This window comes from Vigna radiata, unplaced genomic scaffold (genome assembly GCF_000741045.1).
Source record: "Vigna radiata var. radiata cultivar VC1973A unplaced genomic scaffold, Vradiata_ver6 scaffold_7, whole genome shotgun sequence".
NCBI classification, from domain to species: Eukaryota; Viridiplantae; Streptophyta; class Magnoliopsida; order Fabales; family Fabaceae; genus Vigna; species Vigna radiata.
Window position 1 is genome coordinate 3,793,453 of NW_014543262.1, and position 22,056 is coordinate 3,815,508.

The 22,056-nt window shown below is 31.3% G+C and overlaps 1 protein-coding gene across 1 annotated transcript; it reads left to right on the forward strand.

The window, feature by feature from the left end:
- The first annotated feature begins 13,518 nt into the window (after positions 1 to 13,518).
- LOC106753746 lies at positions 13,519 to 16,209 on the forward strand. The gene has a single exon (XM_014635597.1). It carries the CDS (start codon positions 13,519 to 13,521, stop codon positions 16,207 to 16,209), a length of 2,691 nt encoding a protein of 896 aa, XP_014491083.1.
- Positions 16,210 to 22,056: the final 5,847 nt, after the last annotated feature.

Consider the following 22,056-nt stretch of genomic DNA (forward strand, 5'->3'; position numbering starts at 1 on the left):
TTGACAACCCACATTTGATAGTTTTGTCCATCAAATACAGGTATAGAAACCGTAGTAAACGAGGTTTGAGATTCCATTTTATGTGTGGTGGCTATTTTGTGGTTGTAGGTGTTTATGGGTTATATAACAAATCTCGTAAGATCCTTTTTGCTCTTGATACTAATTGTTGGTTTTAACGTATAAGAGGCAAAAGAATAAAAGGGAAATTGTTATCTTTTATTGAACATAAGCATAAATATTTATACTACATAATTTGTAACTGACTTTTAAAAAATATATGCTAAACTAATTAATTTAAATAATGCCTAAAATCTTCCTAAAAAATAGAATATGAATATATTTTTATTTATCAATTTTGATTCTTTCAACCAAATGTTGTTTGAGTCACAAAATTCCAATAGAAACGTTACATGCAACATCTCCAACACCCCAATCAACAATCATGGGAGTCCTATTGAATGCAGTTGGGCAGTGCTTGGTCTTCTGCTGCAGTTGCTATTCTTGTTAATGCAATCATCATCATCAGCAGGCTCACTTGCATCTTTGTCACCACCTTCAATTCCATTGTATAGTAAGCTATAAGCTAAAGTGTTTGCTCCTTCCTTCTTCTTCATCAAACGTTTCTCATCCAACATATGTTTCCTTAAAACATTCATTAAAAGACTTGTTTTATTAAAAATTATGTTTGAACACGTTAATAAAAAAATATCTTTTTCATGCTTTTATAAGACATTTATTACCATAAAAAAGACATCTTTATTTAAATTTTTGAATTAATGTTCTTCGAAAACAGTTGGAAGAACATAAACTTTTTAGTTTACTCTGAATATAAATTTATAAACCATGATTTTTCATCATTGGGGAGTGTTGGGATAAACTTAAATTTTAAAGATTTATTATTTTATTAGTTTTGGGTCTAGTAATATTTGATTTGATTTGATAGAGATAAAATAGGAATGGGTAGTTATGATTTTCTGTTTATCTAGGTAAAATATTATTTTATGATAGGTTAAGGAGATTTTATTTTTAAGTCAGTTGATATTTTATTTTCATATTTTATTTTTATTTCCATAATATTGTAAGTATCATGGCTATTTAAAGTCCTTCAATTATCAATGAACAACAAGACTCAATTTTTGAAAAATATATGAGTGTGTATCAGGAGATTTTCCCAACAGTGGTATCAGAGCTTTATGCTCTGAGTACCGAGAGAGAAAAGAGAGAAGAGAGTTAGAGAAAAAGTGAGTGCTTGATTTTTTGTGATAGAGATGGCAAAGGTAGTCAATAGGATGAGTGTGCCACAATTGTCGAAAAATATCAATTATGATAATTGGTCTTTGCAGATGAAGGTTCTTCTTGGATCCCAAGACATATGGGACATAGTGGAAGACGGGTACAATGAACCCGCAGATGATGAGCATCAGACAGTGAACCAGGTTGCTGCATTGAAAAAGACACGAGTGAAAGACAGATCGGCTTTGTACTTTCTGTATAATGCAGTGGATGAATCTGGATTTGAGAAAATAGCTAATGCAAAGTAGGCAAAAGAAGCATGGGAAATTCTGAAGGTGGCATACAAAGGAGATACCCGCGTGAAGCAAGTCCGAGTACAAGCTCTCAGAAGAAAGTTTGAACATATGGAGATGGATGAAAATGAGGGAGTTTCTGAGTTTATAACTCGAGTACAGAAGATGGCCAACCAACTCAGAATGAACGGAGAAGAGGTTCCTCCTAACCGGGTTGCGGAAAAGATCTTGAGAAATTTGACGGATGATTTTGAAAGTATCGTGGTCACTATTGAAGAGACAAAGGATTTGTCAACTCTCATTGTGGAGGAGTTAGCTGGGTCATTAAAAGCCCACGAATTGAGGAAGAAAAAGAAAAAAAAAGGGAACCCGACGATCAAGCACTACAGGTACGGTTTAACTGGAATAAATCTCGGATTACTCAGAGCCAAGGTCCTGGTGGAAGAGGGCGAGGAGGCCGAGGACGAGGTGGACGTGGCCGAGGTAATGATAATGAAGATCAAACCGGTCAACAAAATTGGCATGACCAATGACAAGGAAAAGGGCAAGGAGATCAGTCAAGAGTGGAGTGTTTTAAGTGTGGTAGGTACGACCACTATGCAAATGATGTAGATCATCAATAGAGTGTTACAACTGTGGCAAGTTTGGTCATATTGCAAAGTATTGCAAGACCGAGACAAAGGGGAAGACGAATCTCGTTACTGAAGATGCAGAAGAATTGTTGCTGGTAAAGAGATCGGATGCAGTGGACATGGAAAATTCGGTCTCAATAATGGACGAAGTGATCCCAGTAAAAGGTGCGACAAACATGGAAAAAGAACTCAAACAAAAAGATGAAGAGATTCGGCGAATAGGGAGACTTCTAGATGAAGCTAATGAAATTATGAATAAACAAAAGGTTGAGCTTGAGGAGCTGAAGAAGGCGACTCTTGAAAAAGAAAAGAAAACATCTAGTGTTCTTGAACTAGATGAAGAGGAAGATGAAGATGTTGAGAAGAACCCCATGAAGATGTCGGTCAAGATTGCTGAGAAATCGCCTAAGGTCAAAGATGAGTTGGTTAAGGTTATTGAGAAGTTGGACATAACAAAGTCAGTCAAAGCATTAAAGAGGTCAACCAAGGTAAAAGACAGGAAGGTCATAAGGAAAAAGAAGAAGTCAAATTTGATTGAAAGAAGCAAACCCGGAGTGGGATGATGCACATGGAAAGAAAGGAAGGAAGAATTTAAGTTTATGGGGGAGTTTGTTGGGATAAACTTAAATTTTAGAGATTTATTATTTTATTAGTTTTGGGTCTAGTAATATTTGATTTGATTTGATAGAGATAAAATAGGAATGGGTAGTTATGATTTTCTGTTTATCTAGGTAGAATATTATTTTATGACAGGTTAAGGAGATTTTATTTTTAAGTCAGTTGATATTTTATTTTCAGATTTTAGTTTTATTTCCATAATATTGTGAGTATCATGACTATTTAAAGTCCTTCAATTATCAATGAATAACAAGACTCAATTTTTGAAAAATATCTGAGTGTGTATCGGGAGATTTTCCCAATAGGGAGCATATCATTACTACCATTAGAGTTTTGTTTTTCTTCCCTTTTGGCAAGACACTAAATTTTCGTTTGAGTTTATTTCGATAACAGGAGCATGTGTAGGATCCCTTTGTGGGAGTTTCTTAGAGGTACTTGATGCTTTAGAAAAGGAAAGTCCTCAAACTAAAGGAAAAGTTCTTTTAGCAAAATGGGGGCATAATTCTAAGACAGAAACTCTCTACTAGAAGAGACTCGTCTCAATCCACCACAATTTTCTGTGCCGAGCAACTCAATAAAGCCACCAACAATTTTGATGAGAATTTGATCATGGAAAAGGGAGGTTATGGAACAATTTTCAAAAGAGTTCCCTCAAATAATCAAGTTGTTGCTATCAAGAAGTCCAAAATATTGGACGTGAGCCAGGTGGAGCAATTCATCAACGAGGTCACTATACTGTCACATATTAATCACAGGAATGTAGTCAAGCTCCTAGGTTGTTTTCTAGAGACAGAAGTTCCTTTATTGGTGTATGAATTTGTTAAAAATGGCACCCTTTTTTATTATTTGCATAAACAAAGCCAAGTGGATAATGTATATTGGAAAACGCGTCTAAGGATTGCCACAGAGAGAGGTCTGTTGCGTTACAGAGAAGTAGAGGGGAGAGGAAAAAAAATTAACTACCGTTTAGACATATTTAATGGAAGGGACTTGATTGAGACAAATTTTATTAAGTGAAAACGTAATTGACACTTTTCTAAAAGGATGGATCATCTTGATACACTTGAGCGAAACTGAGGGCAGAATAAACAATTAAACCTTATTTTATTTAAGAATATAAACATTAAAACATCATGACTAAAATACATTTTAATTTAGTATAACATCTTATTCAAATCTTACATAGTCATATGTCTTGTAATGTCATACAATTACACCTATTATTTCACATAATTATATAAAATATGTTATCACTGTAAATAATACAATCAATCGTGGACTCAGTGTCAAGAGTCAATTTGTAATTCTCACACGCAACTCATTGTTAGGATTAAGGTAAGAACTAAAGACAAAATATTTTGATGATGAATTCAACATATTATAATTGATGTTAAAAGAATCTAGTGTTCACTTTAAAACTTTTATAATAAGTCATTTATAGTTACTTATCCATTGGCCTTATTTTAGAAATATGCACAGCAGGTTGTATAGAACACTCACGAAAAAACTTTTATTAAGTGATAATCGATTATTCCAATTAATTCCAGATTTTTCAAAAAGTTGTTGAATAACCGATTATCATCATAGAGAGAAATTGTTTTTATAAAAGTCTATAGAATAATCTATTATAACTTAAATTCTTTTTATCACTAGCTGTTACGAAATGGTTCTTCAGTTTTTTTGGACCTATATATATTTTGCCTCCACAAATTTTGAACTATTCATTCTTTCGGAGAAGTTTACTATTAGCAAATAAACTCTCCATGCTCTAAGGAAAGAGCTTGTAAGACCTAGTGTTGGTAGAAGTAAGTGTTTTCAATGAGTGTGTCTAAGTGAGTTTGCACATTTGTTGCGACAAGAAATAGTTGTCAATCCTTTTTGTCAAAGAAAATATTATTCATTTCTTGTGTCTTCAAGAGAAGTGTTTTAACCTTTAGTCTATTCTTTGTTTGTTGTTATAAGGTTTGGTTATTTTTAGTAATGAGTTAAGCCCCAAAAACGCGACAACTATCATAACCAAACAATAACAAAAATTCAGAAAATTATAAAACATAAACATTAACTTGATTTACGCTTTTCAATTCGTTCTTTAAATTTCAGCTTCAACGACACCCCAATTTGAACACCACTTTCACCACAATGTTTAATCCCAATTCGCGATTTCCTTTGAATCCTAACCCCTGTTTTTTAACCTCTCATAGTATAGTGCCACACCATCTATTTTTTTTGTCAATTTTTTTTACACCTTATTCACCCTCACACAATCACAGAGTCACATAAACTAGACGCGTCATTATGTTTTGTCCAGGATGACATGTGTACAGTTAAAAATTTGACGCCGTAATAAAAAAGAATTAACTTAACTAGTTTTTTCACAAATTTTTTTAACTTTTTTAAAAAGGTAAGATGAATTTGAACATTTCCCTCGAGAGATAAAAAAAATTATTAAGCCAAATATTAAATACTGAATGTAAGATCTTTTAATCAAAACAAATATAAAATTTTCTTATGTAATAACTTTCTTTTTATCTATACTCTTTATCTTTAGAGTTCATTTTTAAAAAAATCTTCATTATCTTTATTTTAAAATTATTAAAATTGTTTAAAAGGAAATCTTTAAAAAAAATATATAATATATTTCTTAGTACCTAAGTACCTTCATCAATAGCCATCTCTGATATTAAATTTGTTAATACATATGTTAATACAATGCAAGATGTTAATATAATAATAGTTTATCGCTGATAACATATAATTAAAAATGTTATTATATTTTTATTTAACCTGGTTTCTTTAGTACGAGAACTTTCCTGTATTAAAATACAAAATAAATTAAACAAAAATATATTAATATTTAAAAGTATGCTGGTGAGATAATAATTTCCAATCACTATATTAAATATTTCAATTTAATTTATTCATCCCATCGTCATATTTTAATATTTTATTTGTTGGCTTCATCCTAGCATTAATATCTAACTTAATAAAAATAAGATGTATATAATTTTAAAATTAGATGATAATTCGAAAATTGAAAGTTTATTATTAAAATTTGTGAAATAAAAAATTTAATGATAAAACTCACAAAATTAAAATTTTAATAATAAAATTTACAGAATAAAAAAATAATTTAAAATATATTACATATTTCATTTTGGATTTAACATCATCTTTCCATTAGTTAATAATCACGTTGTTTGTAATTTGAGAATCCATACTTTAGAAAAGTAAAATATGTATGATTTTGGTATTGAAATAATAAAATTTACAAAATTAAAAATTTAATGATAAAATTAATAAAAATGTAAAATATTATTGATAAATTATGTCATTAAGCATAGAAAGTTTAAAGGATTTGAAACAAATTTAAAAACGTGGATTAAAATATGAGCCGTCTGAATTTGGTCCAATGATTTCAAGATGGTGATTGAATAAACGGTGATCTGTGAAACAGTAGGAGAGATGTGACAATTCTATTTTTCTATTACATTCAACTTCCAATTTCATGAATTATCATTTTATTATAATATTTTATTTATATTTATTTTTAGGTTAAATATATGTTTTAGTCCTCATATTTATACCCAATTTTCAATTGGGTCCTCATGTTTTTTTTTGTCCCAATTGCGTCCTAATATTTGTAAATTTGGGGCAATTAAGCCCTTTCCGTTAAGGGATCAGTAACGTCGTTTGCATTGTGCTGATGTGTAACAGGCATTTATTATTTAATTTAAATGAGTACATTACGTGGAATTTTTATTTTAAAAAAATTCATTCAAATGACATGTATGTATTAAGAGAGAGTTTTATTTTTAAAAAAAAAAAAAACCGGCCCAAAACCTAGGCCCAGGTTTCATTTAACCTAAAATTCCCCTTAGGGGTTCAACTTTCTCACTTCATTCTAACATTCCTCTCAGCCTCCAGAGACCAGGGTCTCTCTCCCCCTGTTCCAACCGGACCTGCACTCTCTACCACGCCCACCACGTCACCGGCGACGACAAACGTCACCGGAATCAAAGGAGGACAAAGGGGGTGACGCGCCTGGTGGAAGGGGGCGCGGTATCAATGGCTGCGGAGGTCATGGCGGCGATGCCAGAGGAGGGGGTGACGATTCTGGAGGCGGTGGTCAAGAGGGGTGGGTTGGTGGCTGTGGCGGCGGCTTACGCCGCGATTAAGCGGCTGGGGGCGGTTCTCAGGGGGGGCGGCGACGCTGGTCACCATGTGTCGGAAGGGCGGGTCGGAGGTTGTGGCTGAGCTGGCAGCGGTTCCCGGAGTGGAGAGGATAATTTGGGAACTCATGGCCGTGGGGAGTGTCAGGGGCCACGTGCGACGGTGGACGGCGGGGCTGGATGGCGGAATCAACTTTGAACGAATTGGCATAGGATTTATGATTTGATTTATGTTTGTTTGTTTGATGCAGGTGAAAGATGATGTTGGGTTGTTTGCTGTGATGATTTTGGGTTGTTGGTGGTTTTGGGTTAATTTGAGAAGGAAGAGAGGTTTGGGTGGAAACACGTGTGATAAATCTCAATAGAAATGGTGGTTGAATGAGATGATGAATGTGGAAATAATGAGTCTTAAACTGAAGTGTTCCTTCTTTGTTAAGGAGGATGGCAATGGAGATTGGTCAAGTGAATCATGGATCTGTTGGAGTTGGAGGCTAAGATGAAGAACTGGAAATGAATGGAAAATGTGATTGGATGATCACGGTGAGAGGAGCTGAGAATAAAATAAAAACACTTTAAAAACATATTATATTAAATGTATTATTTTTAAATCAAAATTCCACGTAATGGAATTATTTAAATTAAAAACTAAATGTCCATTACAGATCAGCATGGTGCAAACGGCGTTACTGGCCCCTTAACGGAAATGGCTTAATTGCCCCAAATTTACAAATATTAGGACGCAATTGGGACAAAAAAAAACATGAGGACCCAATTGAGAATTGGGTACAAATATGAGGACTAAAACATATATTTAACCTTATTTTTATTATGTTAATATAACATTTTATTATAAAAAGGCAAATTCTGGAATGAACTAAAAAGTTTTATACCCTTCCAAAAAGAAAGACAACAACGAGTGGCTAATTACTTTGTCTTTTAACAGCTTTGGTACCATTTTTTTTTACAAATTTTTTATAATAATTTACGTAGTATGTAATTGATTCGTTTAAAATATATGAATCAATAAAATTATAATATATAATTTATTGTTAAAAAATTTATTAAAATATAATGATTCTTTTTAAATTATTAAAATTGTTTAAAAGGAAATCTTTCGCAAAAAAATATATAATATATTTCTTAGTACCTAAATAACTTCTTCAATAGCCAGTAGGAGAGATGTGGCAATTCCATTTTTCTATTACATTTAAATTTGTTAATACAATGCAATATGTTAATATTGAATAAGAGGAACCAATCAAGACATTATTAGCTTGTGTCATTTCCACAACCTCAAGCAACTCGTTTTCATTAATAATTAATAATAATAATATTATTATTATTATAACACTGATGATAATAAAAATAGAAATAATAATGATATTTATAATTAATAATAATAATAACAATAATAATCATATTTATAATAACAATAATTACATTATACTTTATAAATATTTTAATCATAAAAGATAAAATTATAATATAACAATTTCATTTCTTAAAGCATTCTTTTATTATTAAATCATGCACAAATTTTATCTTTATATTTTTTACTTTTACCTCTCCATCTCTTAAAACAAATAAAATAACATCCATGCATATAAAGATAAAGAAAAAATAATATTGATTCCCAAAAAATACTATTAAAGATATTATTTTTGTCCTTTAAAGTTATACACAAGTTATTTTATAATAGAAATCCATGCATATATTTCATTTGGAACACCATAATGTTTTATTCTACATTTATTTGATGTATGAGCATTTTTCATGCAATAGAAACAAGTAATAACGTTGGATTCTTATAAGTAGTTCCTTCTTTTACTCAAATTTTACGAGTTCTTTTAATTCTATTTTTATATTGAGGAACATATCTATTTTTAACAATTTTTTTCTTTTCTATAGAGCTTTTACTATATTCTACTTTGGTTGTTTCTTGTAATTTTTTTAAATTTATGCAAGATATACATTCATCACTGCTAACAATTTTTCTTTTTTTTTTTTTAAATAGGAAATTTTATTTTTCAAATTTTCATTTTCTTCAAGCATATTTTCAAATTTTGATTTTAATTCTTTAAAATCAATTTTTAATTTCTTTTGAGCAATATGTATCATACAATTCATTTTCATCAAAACCTATATCATCACAATTATCTCTCAGAGCGATGTAGTGGAATGGTTAACCCTTGTGTTGTGATTTTGAGAACTTGGTGTTGGCATAGAGTGAGAACTTTCACTGGGAGTGTGATTGAGTGTTGTTGTTGTTGTTGAGTTAAACCATGTCATCCTTTGTGAAAATTCAAAAGAGGTGTTCATCCTTTATGAAGATTCAAAGTAGGTGTTCATCCTTCGTGAAGCATTCGGAGGAGGTGTTCATCCTTTGTGGGTTTCAGGGGAAGTGAGTTTCATCTCTTGGGGGTAACAAGAGAGGTGTTCTAACCTTAAACTGTTTTATTTTCTTTGTGATTGTAACACTTTGTTGGTTTGTGATAGTGAAACATTGATTCTTGGTTGAGATTGACAGTTGGACATAGGATCTGTGTGATCCGAACTAGTATAAAAATCAACTGTACAATTTTCTCTCCTCCCTACTATTCTTTAATTTGTTTAAATTGTTAAGGAATTTATATTTTACAAGAAAATTATTCGAAGGTATTATTTGCGATAAGAAATCAATTCACTCTCTCTTGATTTGTTGGACATGCTAACCATTTTGCTGCACCGCTTTGACATCTTCAATGTCAAAATTCTTACTTAAATCGGATAGTTGATTGACGTTGTGTCTAAATTGATTCTGCACACCGTGGATTGTTTCCCATAGTGTCATATGAAACATTTCATATTCTTTGACTAAAGACTTCTTTCGAGCATGCTTAACTTCATTTGTGTCTTCATGAGTTACTCTTAAAATTTCTCATATTTCCTGAGTGCTTTTACATAAAGCAGATGAAATAGTATTTCTGGCCCTAACATCATATTGAGCCATCTTTTTCTCATCAATAACCAATTAGGCATAGGGCTTAGGTTCTTGCGCGTTATTAACAGTAATAATAAGAACAAAAAGACCATTTTCAATAGCATCCCAAATACAAATATCGACAGACTCTAAAAATATTTGCATTCTTATTTTTCAAAAAGCATATTTTTTCCCAACAAAAAGAGGGGGTCTGTCAATTGAAGCGTCCTGTGCAAATGTTTGATATTGTCCAGACATTTAAAAAAAATATGAATAACTATCACACAAGTTCTGATACCAATTGTTAGAGCAGTGCAGTGGAATGGTTAACGTGTTTGGACAAAAATCAAGATGATGGGGTGAATTGATTTCTTGTGCTTTGAAAATAATTTTTCTTCTCTTTTTATAAAATTTACTTAACAAATAATATCAACAACAATAAAGACTGTAGGGAAAGAGAGATTTGCACAAGTAAATTTATACTAGTTCAGATCCCAAGGATCCTACGTCCAGTTGCTAATCCCAAACAAAGATTAACTATCCACTATCTCAAAACCAATAAACTATTATAATCACACAGAAAGAAAAGTTTAAGGATTTAGAAACACCTTTCTTGTTACCCCAAGAGATGATACTCACTTCCTCTAAAAACCACAAGGGATGAACACCTCCACTGAATGTTTTACGAAAGATGAACACTTGCTTTGAATCTTCACAAAGGATGACATGCTTCACTCAACAACAATAACAACACTCAATAATAATCCTAGTGAAAGTTCTTGCTCTATGCCAATACCAAGTTCTCAAAGCCAAAACATAAGGGTTACACAAACTCTAGATCGCACTTCACTCAGATTAACAAGTGTAATTGTGTGTTAGAATGAGAGTCTAAAACATCTTAATAAAGACCTCACTCAAGGACACTTCAAATAATCCGTTGTCAATTTTTTATCGCGTGATAATCGATTATCCCACGATTATGCATTTAATGAATGCATAACGATAAAAAAAATGCCTAAAAACTCTAATGGCTAGTCGTGATAATCGATTATTGTAAGTCATAATCGATTATGGATAATCGATTATCATTAATTGGTAATTGATTATTCCAAAGACAAATATGAGTTTTTAGCTACTTTCAAAAACCCCCCTGTGATAATCGATTATCTTAAGTGGTAATCGATTATTGCAAAGTTTTTTTGATTCCAAAACGAATTTCAAAACATACAATACATGGAATAAAGAATAAATAACACCCTATCTATACATAAAACTACTAAATTACAAAAGCTTTAACATAAAACAAGTCTTCATGAAGGTCTTCTTGCAACTTAAGCACTTGAGACTTAACTTTGAGACATCACCAAAACTTCATTTTTATGCTAACAATTGACAATAACCTTTACCATGCAAAATGGTATTCAAGCCTTCTTGCACAAATACTCAATATATGGCTTATAATAATAGAAGTCACATTCGTAGTTGCAAACATTAATGAATTGCACTCTCATTTCCCAACAAATACAAGTTTTGTGTCTCTAGATTCTATGACGTCTTCATTATATCAATTTTTGAATCAAAACTCATCGTTTGTTGTCACATATTTTGTATAATTCCTTTGAATTGAAATTAATTTGTTACTCAATCAAATTTCTTATCTCATTTGAATTTTTATTAATTAATTACTCATTCATATTTGTTAATTCTTTATGAGAGATATGTTGTCATTTTTCTTATAACGTAAGATTAAGAAAGTTTTATTACTTTGAAGAATCATTTGGCTTTATTACTAAAATTCAAAATCACAAATCAATTAACTTCAAGAATTAACTTAATTTACTCCTTGTTGGGAGGTGAGTTTTATTCTTTAGTTAATTATTATTAATCTTTAATATTAATACACTAAAAAAACTCAATTGATAAACTTTACTCATAGATAGAAAAAATTGTCGATAATTATTAAATATAAACAATTATCGATAATTATTGGTGACCTATATCTATTGTTAAATATTTGTGGATCAACTAATTTAGGTTGTTGGTACAATCAATAATTAAATATTGTGATTTGATTTTCCTCTTCCTCCTCCCCCTCCTTTTCTTCTTCTTCCTAATTTTTTTATCTTCCTCTTCCTCTTTCTCCTCCTACTCCTCCTCCTCCTTTGTCATTGTTCTCATTGTTTCCATGTCATCACCTCTATATCTATTTGTTGTCATCGTCACTATATTTATGGTCTTCCGCTCTTCCTCCTCCTCCATCATTATTATCATCATCGTCATCGTTGTCGTTGTTATCATCCCCACTATCGTCGTTATCATCATTGCTGCAAGCGTTGCCATTGTCGTTGACACCTTCTTTTCCTCTCCTCCTCCTCTTATTATTCTTTCTCCATTTAATTTATAACAAATAGTTTGTTACATCATTTTATTAACACATTTTTTAGCAAAATTATCAATCAACTTTAAAAAATCGAGTTCGAATTTTTCTGACTCGTAAATAAATAAACCAAGTTGGGTTGACTAACTAACTGACCAACCCGTGATAGATCGGACTGGATCGAGTCAAATAGTCCGTTTTGACAACTCTAATTTTTAAAAATTCATTATCAATATATTTATTAATGAATTTTATCACATTATAATCAAAGTCTAAACTAAAACTTTGATATCTATTAGTATCCATTATTGATTAAGTATATTGTAGTTAATAAAAATTTTAAATTACCGAAAAATTAAATTTTATAGACAAGTCAATTATCTATCTATCTATATATATTAATGTTGGTAATTAAAAATCATAAAATCTGTGGGTAAATTTTATTTTACTGTCAATAATTTTTCTTGGATAATATAATATTTTCTTCATTCATAGATAATATATTATTTTCTTCTAGTAATATTTTATTAATTAAATATTTTTGGCGGTTTGATTAAAACCTAAGCCTTTTAATTCTACATCTAAGTGTTGATCTCGTTTTAAATTCTTAATTAAGTCCTTTGTCTCACTCATACATACAGTGTAACTTATCTAGAAAACAGTTTCTACATTGGTTTAAATTTATGTAGCTTATCTTATTGTCAATGTAAATAATATATTATAGGACCTATATTCTGTAGCAATTAAAAAAGAAATGGAAATCTCTCGTTATATTGGGGAAAGGAGAATCACTCATAAAAACCTTTGGCTGACGTCATGGCTTACGATTAGGAATGTTCAGAGTCAAAAATCGTTCACTCGTTCCCATCAAGCTTATGAAAAAGAAAAAGAAAAAGAGAACCAAGAAACGCATTCACCAAGCTGTCGGCAGATTAATTCTTAACAAAATACAAATTAAACAGATATCAAATCTCATCAATATGCAATTAAATCTCTAATTCTCAATATGAACCATGCTAATTTGTGGTTGCTTTGATTTATCATTAAGAACATTTGAAAATTCACGTGTAAGCTGAAGTAAATTCGAAAGAAATAATACCTTATAATTGGATGAAAGAAAATGCTCTAGCACAATATACATACATATATATAGAGGCTTACATTCTAAGTTCTATCAAACAGTTTCAAGATTCTTTTGTTCCAATCCATGTTTCATTCAATGTTGGTTACCCTGATCATGGAGCCTCTTGCATTATTTCTTTTCTCCATCATCTCCCTTAGCACTTTCTCATCTCATGCTTCTCAACTCACTTACACAGATCATTGTGCTTCTGTTGTTCCAAACTCAACCCCCAATGAGTCCAAATTCAAAGACTTCCCACATGGTCCATTCCAAGTGGCTTACTACCTTGGTGGTGACACAATCGTTGGTGCTGACACTTTCCAGAAACTGAGACAGAAACAAGCTACCCTTCGATTCAAGAATGTGTATGAAACCGATGTCTTTGGCATACACAAAGTTGGACTTACCTTGATAGTCAGAAGTGCCAGCTCCTATTACCGTGTGGGAAACTTCACGCGTGGGAAAAGATTGAAGAATCGTAAGCGTTTTCCAAGCTCAGTAACGTTTACTCTTGATGGGTTTTGGTCAGAATCTTCTGGGATGATTTGCATGGTTGGAGCAGGAACTGGCTATAGCATGCAACGATTGGAGGTTGTTCTCAAGCTTTACAATGTTGTTAATTCGAGGAATAATATTTCTACTCTGGTTACTGGAAGCTTGGAGAGTTTGAGTCCTCGGCATGAGGTGAGTTATTTCGAACCCATCTCTTTGTTTATTTTTCCAAGAATGGATTATGACTTTAGTTTGGATACAAAAGAAGCAAAAAATGAGTATTCCGATGAAGGTGAAGTAGTACCTGGTTTATCTATTAATCCGGCTAGTTTTTGCTCAAACATTTCTCCAATGATTAATGGAAAATTTGATCTGCAATACCAAAGTGAGTGCAGCTCTGCAAAGAATTGCAGTCCTGTTGGGGGGGATGCAAACCAATTGCCCTATATTATGTCTCTGAAAGAATTGGTTTGTTTAGATGTTAAGCATAGGGTGAGAGTATTGATTGGGTTTCGTAGTAGTGGTGGTGCTAGATGGTCTTTCAATCCTAATGCTACCTTAGTTGGAGAAGGGTGGTGGGATGAGGAAATGAACCAACTTTACATAGTTGGTTGCCATTTCTTGGGAATGGAAGAATCAATGGCAAATGTTCATGTGGGTAATTGCTCAACTAGAATAAGCTTGAGGTTTCCAAAGATTTGGTCGATGAATGACGCAAGTAGCATTGTAGGCCAGATTTGGAGCAACAAAACTGTGGGGGACTCAGGTTATTTCAAGAGGATTGTTTTCAGAAGTTTTCACAACAGTGGAGTTGAAATTTCTGGCACAAAGTATGAATATTTGCTACTTGACAGAGTGAGAAAGATGTGCCCAAGACAAGAACCTCATAAGAACAAGGGATTGAGGTATCCAGATGTTTATTCTTCGGACATGAGATTTGACATGTCAGTTAGAATCTCTAAGAGGAGAGTGGCATGGGGTTATTCTGCTCCGTTGGTTGTCAATGATCAGATCCAAGAGTTGAATTCAGAGGGAACCTTTACTTCTAATTCCAGCTATACAATCCCATCTAATTCTTCAAATTCACACAGCAATGGCTTGTACAATGTTAGCTACAGAATCAGCATGAATCTACTACCTAATGCCAGGTTAGGTGCACAGAAGTCTATGTTAAATACAACAACAAATGTGACTGAGGCAATGAATGTTTCAGCTGAGGGAATTTATGATGCTGAATCTGGAAGCTTATGTATGGTAGGTTGCAGAAGTCTTGGCTCAAATAACGAAATACCATCCACAAATTCTTTGGATTGTGAGGTTATGGTCAAGTTTCAGTTCCCACCACTTGATACAAACAAAAATGAAGATTACATTAAAGGAAGTATAGTAAGCACACGAGAAAATTCAGATCCTCTTTACTTCAAACAACTGGATTTGACTTCAGCTGCATTTTACACGGCAGAAGCATCAAGAACCTTAAAGAAAGTAGATATGGAGGTCATAATGATTCTAGTTTGCACAACACTAGCATGTGTATTTCTGGGTTTGCAACTCTACCATGTGAAAAGAGATCCTGATATGGTTTCCTCAATCTCCTTTCTCATGTTATTGATTCTTACTTTGGGAAATATGGTACCCCTTGTTCTGAACTTTGAAGCACTATTTGCACAAAATCATGACAAGAAAAGCATTTTGCTTGGAAATGAATTGCTTGAAGTAAAGGAAATTTCTGTAAGGCTAATTGTAATGGTGGGTTTCTTGTTGCAACTCCGTCTCTTGCAGCTAATATGGTCAGCAAGAAAGAATGATACAAAACAAATGGAGCTTTGGATTGCTGAGAAGAGGGTTCTCTGTGTGATTTTTACCTTACATGCAGCAGGGTTCTTGATTACATTTCTTGTACACCAAAACAATACCCTTCATGAACTTCAGTCCTTTTGGGAGAACTTGAAATCTTATACAGGACTGGTACTAGATGGCTTTCTCTTGCCTCAAATTTTGCTAAATTTGTTAAGGAATTCCAAGGGAAATGCTCTTTCTTGTTCATTTTACTATGGAATCAGTTTGGTCAAAGCAATTCCCCATGCATATGATCTCTTTGAGGCTCTTGTGTATGTGGATGGCTCATCCTTATATGAGGATGAAATTGCAGACTATTACTCCACTGCTTGGGATATAGTCATTCCTCTGGTGACCCTTTTGTTTGCTGTAATCATACATTTGCAGCAACGCTTTGGTGGTTGCATCATTATTTCTTGGAGAATAAAGGGCAAAGAAGAATATGAAAAGGTGCCTGTGCTGACTGAAAGATAGATACAGAGAAATGTAGTAAATAAACTATGCTGAAAAAACAGAATGACTTATCCTTTGACCTGTCTTTTTCATCCCTATGAGCTGCTAAATTTGGTTTTATCATTGATTTCCACTCTATTAAATTGCCATGTTATTCCAATTCCAGATTCAAACGCACACTGATTTTCCTTTTTTGTCATGGATTTGATTAATGAGTCTCTCAATTGCTGAAGTTTCTCTCTGATTATTTATGGTTTCAACAGTAATGCAGCATCTAATATTTGGATATTTTTGTAGCCAAGATCTCCCACAAATTCCTTTTGATCAAAATAGCAAAATCAAAATGGTTTTGTTAATTGGTTTTTATTAATTTTAACATTTACTATTAAAGTCCATCCCAATAGCTTTTAAAAAAAAAAGATACCTTAATTTCTTAACCATTAATCTCAGTTAGCACCACCAGAAAATGATCCTTCTTGTAACTGTAAGTAATCTTGTAGAACACTTTTGGTTTGGAACCAAATTGTAAAGGTTACGAAGAAAAGTACTAAAAAAAAAAAAAAATTTCTTTTACAACTTTTTCACAATATATACGTGAAAAATTGTGACTAATAAATTTTAAATAATTTTTTAAAATAAATTCAAACAAATTAATACAATAATAATATGTACTCTGTTATAAAATATTATTAAAAAAATTGTTAAAATATAATTATTTAGTTGTTGCATAAAAATATGGATGAATAAATGGGCCCAACGTCAACCGAATGAATAGAGGCGGCGGGTTTGATTAGGTTTCTTCACAGGCTTGGTCGGCCTAGCCTTTCCACTCGCGGGCTACTGCCAGGGTAGGCAGACCAACATGTCGGCTTGTTCGGTATAATAAATTTTCTAGTTTTTAATAAATATTTAAAAGAGTTGTATTTAAGTTTATTTATTCATATTCTTTTTTCATAGAGTGTTGTGATATATATATAAAGTTATTAAAATGTTTAAATTATTAAAAATATACTTAAAAGAAACCTCACAAACGGAGTACATGTGGAGGTTAGCAAACTCTAGCCACAGAAAAAAAGGGTGTTTATCCAAATGTACCTATAATATCTTTTCCTTACACTTCCAATTTTTTTAAATATTCTACAACTAACTTTTGATAATTTTTTAAAATTTTTCTATCTCCTAATAAACTCACCTTATATCATTTTTCCTCTTTTTTATTTGTTAAAATTCATCGTGATAAATTTTAAAATTAGATAAAAAACTTAACATATTTCAAAATTCATTAAAAATTTTAATAAAAATTTATTAAGAACATTAATAGATTTTGAAATTTCACGGATTTCAAAATCCATGACTATTTCAAAATTTGTTAACGAATTTCAAATCTGTTAACATATTCACTACTTTTATATTTTTTTTCATATTTCTTGTTTTTAATTTTTTAAAATATTTTTTTTATTTTAATTTAATTACATATTGTATAAAATATTAAAATGTTAATATGTCTTAAATTATATTAAAATATTTTATTTCATTAAATATTTATTAATTTTTAAATTAAAAACAAAATTTTAAAAAATATATTAGAGGATTTAAATATGGATTAACATATCTTAATGGATTTTGTTAGATATATTATTTTTTTTTATATTTATCTTTTATCTTTAGTTAGTTTGTTGTTATTTTTTATTTATATTTTGGGTTTAGTTCATAATATGACCTAATTGTGGTAAAATGTGTGCATTTTTACAAAAATTATGACATAACTGAGACAGTTCAAAACTTGAGGACCGAACTGATATTTTCACACAAATGCGAGGACCAAGAAGGGATTAAGCCAACACGTCAGCATATCACGTCAGCTAAACTTAACGCAGTTTGAGATCAGTTAACGGTTGGGGTAAAATGTGTGCATTTTACAAAAATTATGACCCAATTGAGACAGTTCAAAACTTGAGGACCGAACTGAGATTTTCACACAAATATTAGGACTAAGGGAGGGTTTAAGCCATTTTTTTATTATAAATAGAGGGTCATAGGTGTATATTCAACATAGAAAGATTAATCTCATACATAATTTTCACTATATTTAACATGGTATCAAAGTTATGGTTAAAGCTTATCCTAGCGATATTTGTTGTTTGTTAGGCATGTTGTTCCACCCGCTATCGGCCGCTGTCGGACCACCCATTAATGTCTAGTCTCACGTTTGAGATGATGTCTATACCTCGACGTGAGGGGGTGTGTTGAAAGTCGACTAGAGATAAAGCCAATTTATAATATATAAGTTAGTGCAAACCTCACCTTACAAGTCGGTTTTGTGGGATTGAGTTAGGCTTAAAGTCCACTTCTTAACATGGTATTAGAGCCTAAGGTTCTTTTAAGGAAAACATTCTTGTTGTCTTTACCATTACACTTATCGCTGCCGACAACAGTGTAATCTACCGCTGACGGCAATGCTATCATCCACCGTTGTCACTATCAAAGTTCTAGTTTCGACCGCCAATCACATGATTTTGATTGTCTCGGCCAAGCGACCATCATGCCATCAATGATGCCTTCATCGGAGCTCCTACGCGCTCTTAGCGCCGTTTAAAGTTATAGATTTGCTCCCTTTTTCGTCGTGCATTACGACATGTCTAGTAGTATTTTAGAGCGTCGAGGTCACTCGTTTTCCTCTTTCAGGTTCATCGTGCATTGTTGCACGTTTCGTCTCCTCTTAAGCAGCTATTCAGAGCACCGAGGCTCCTCTTGTGCCTTGATTGGAGAATGTTGGATTTTTTAATATATCTCTCTCCCATTCATCCATGGCTTCTTTTGCTATTGTCTTTTCTGACATCTTTTTTGTCACCATTGTGTTTGACCCGTCCATATGTTTTTTTTTTCTCATGGAAAAAATGGTTTTTGTTAGTTTATTTATAACCATGGTGGGTCTCCAACAATTACCTCTTTATCCACTGGTGGCATTCCTCAAGGGCGATTTGCAAGAAGAGATTTACATGAAGCAACCTCCCAGATTTGTTGCTCAGGGGAGTCTTCTAACGACATCGTTGTCCAACTCATGTAGCGACTAGAAAGATGTGACCAAGAATACAAAGATTTGAGGCAAGAGTTTTCTAGTTTCAAACAACTAGTCATGAGATTGCTGCCTAAGTCTTCACAACCTCACTCCACCATCCCTCCAACCCAACTATGACCCTCTCCATCACACTCTGTCATAGACTACCCCACATCAATCCAACCCACACTAGTCTAACATACAGCAATCCAACCCACACTAATCCGACTATGACCTCTCCATCACACTTGAACTTACCGAAGGACATATCATCATTCGATAATTACTGAAAAATACATTCTTCGATAATTACTGAAAAATACATTCTTCGATAATTACCGATGAATATATTATTTGATAATTACTGATGAATTTTTCATCAATAATTATCGAAAGACAACATCCTTTGATAATAATTACGATAACAAAATTATTGATAAATTATTTATTATCAATAATCCGTAAAAAAAAAATTATTGACTAAAATCAATTATTTTTGACGGATTTTATTTGTTAGTGAACGAAGACTTATTATTGTTATAAAAGAGAAAAAACATAACTATGTGAAAAAATTGGAGAAGTAGGATTTTTTAGAATTGGTGTATTTGTTTCATAAAGCCTTAAGTTACCTAATATTGCAGGTTGTTTGCTAGATTCGATTTGTGGATAGAAAATGGTAAGATGGAATGCTAATAATTATTTTTTATTGTTCTTTTAAAACGAGGGGCTCGTCGATATAGAAATTTACAGAAAGGGTGTTTAAATACATTTGTGTAAGCGTTGAAATTTTTGAATTTTTAAAAATCTAAATCCTGTCCAAACCAAACCATTAAAAGGGATTAAATTTAAATAAATCCAAATTGTTTAAAAACCAATTTTAAATATTATTGTTAAAAAGTGTTTTAATAAAACCAATTGCTTTGCTTCGTTTTTAAAACGGTTTATGTAGAAATTTGGTTGTAAAATCAAATTTAAATTAAAAAGATTCAATATAATAATTTTCCAATTTTCAAACACTAAATTGAAGCAATTCAACGACAATTAATACCAAACGTATATTAGATAAAGTTAGATTGACTTTTTTAAAATATGAAGTAGTTGATGGTTTAAGAAAATCTCTCCAAGGTACAAATAATTATTATTATTTTACTAGTAATGAATATTTTTCATTACCATAAATAATAACTATCATAGTCAATGACTTAGATGCACTTAAGGTACGCTCAAACAAGAAAAAATCGATTATGGTTCAAATAATTTAGTAATTTTTCGTTGGAGTTTAGAAATTTTTGGTTTATGTTATGGAAAACTCAAACACCTACTTTCTAAATTGATGATATCGTTGAGAAAGGGAATATTTAGGAGATTCAAATAAGAATAACTTATGTGTAAGACCTCTAACATGACAATATATAAATGTATCCAACAATCCAACAAGTATAATATATTTATTTCATTCTTATCTATATTGGATAATTGTATCCACTTTTTTACTATTTTAATATTTATTGGTTAATTTTTATAAAAAAATAAAAAATCACGACAAACAAATATGATATTATTAAATATTTAATATAAAAGGGATATTTTTTATTTTTATAATATAAAGTACTTAGAAATAAATTATAAACATTTCAAATTAAAAAATAAAATTTCATGACAAGAAAAGTAATTATTAAGTTTATAAACATTAATGAAAATAAAATAATATATATATATATATATACACACTTTTAAATAAAGTACCCAAGTTTAAAAAGTATTTTAAACGTCTCTTTGTTATCTTTCTCTAAATTTTAATGAATTCTTTTTAATACATTAATAAAAATTATAATACACCATTTGAACGAAAATTGCATAAAAAAATATTAAATCATAATAATTAAAATTTAGTATAATCTTTTATTTTTGAACTTTAATTTAAGTTAAATGGTCATAAACAAAATTAAAGACATTAAATTATTATATTATAATAAATAATTTTTTTATACAATTACGGTAATAAAATAGCACTTATGAAAAGAGTAAACCACCATGTTGTACTATAGTAAAATATGTCCATCATTCTTTTATCAAATAGAACGCAGTATTAACCAAAAAGCAGTTTCTTTCTTCCAAATAATTTTCTATTTCAATAAAGATTCAACTTTAAAATACATTTTCTCTATATCATCCTATTAATTAAATAGATCAAAGTATATTTTAGTGGTAGTCCATTATAATATTATGGTAAATTATATTATCATAATACTAACCAACATAAACAGAAAATAATAATGTTAAAAAATAATAAAAAATGAAAAAATAAATAAGAAAAATGTAAACTCATAAAAATATACTTATATTCATGTGCATGTTATTTTGGTAATCTTATTATTTTATAATAATTCGTGCCATTATGGCTTTTGATTTACAATTATGAGTTTATTTAGACACTAGCATAAATTGTACTACATCACTACTTTTTTACTTTATTTCTTTTCGGTGTAATATATTATTTGGTTCCTATTTCTAAGGGTTTGGTTTAAAATGATCTTATTTTTTTGAAAAGTTCAATATCCAATGATTTGTTAAAAAACGTTCAATCTAGTCTCTCTCGCTCACGTCATTAAAAATCTAACGGTGCACATGACACCATGGCATAACCTTGCTGAATTGTGGAGTTTGATGAACATGTGCAAGTAACACTGTGTAAATATTTTAAAAAATTTAAAATGATGTAATATAGGTAACACATTACTTTTTGTTACTTGTTCTAATAATGGAGGCACTTGAAGTTCCAGCACCGCCACTGCTACCACCACCACTAC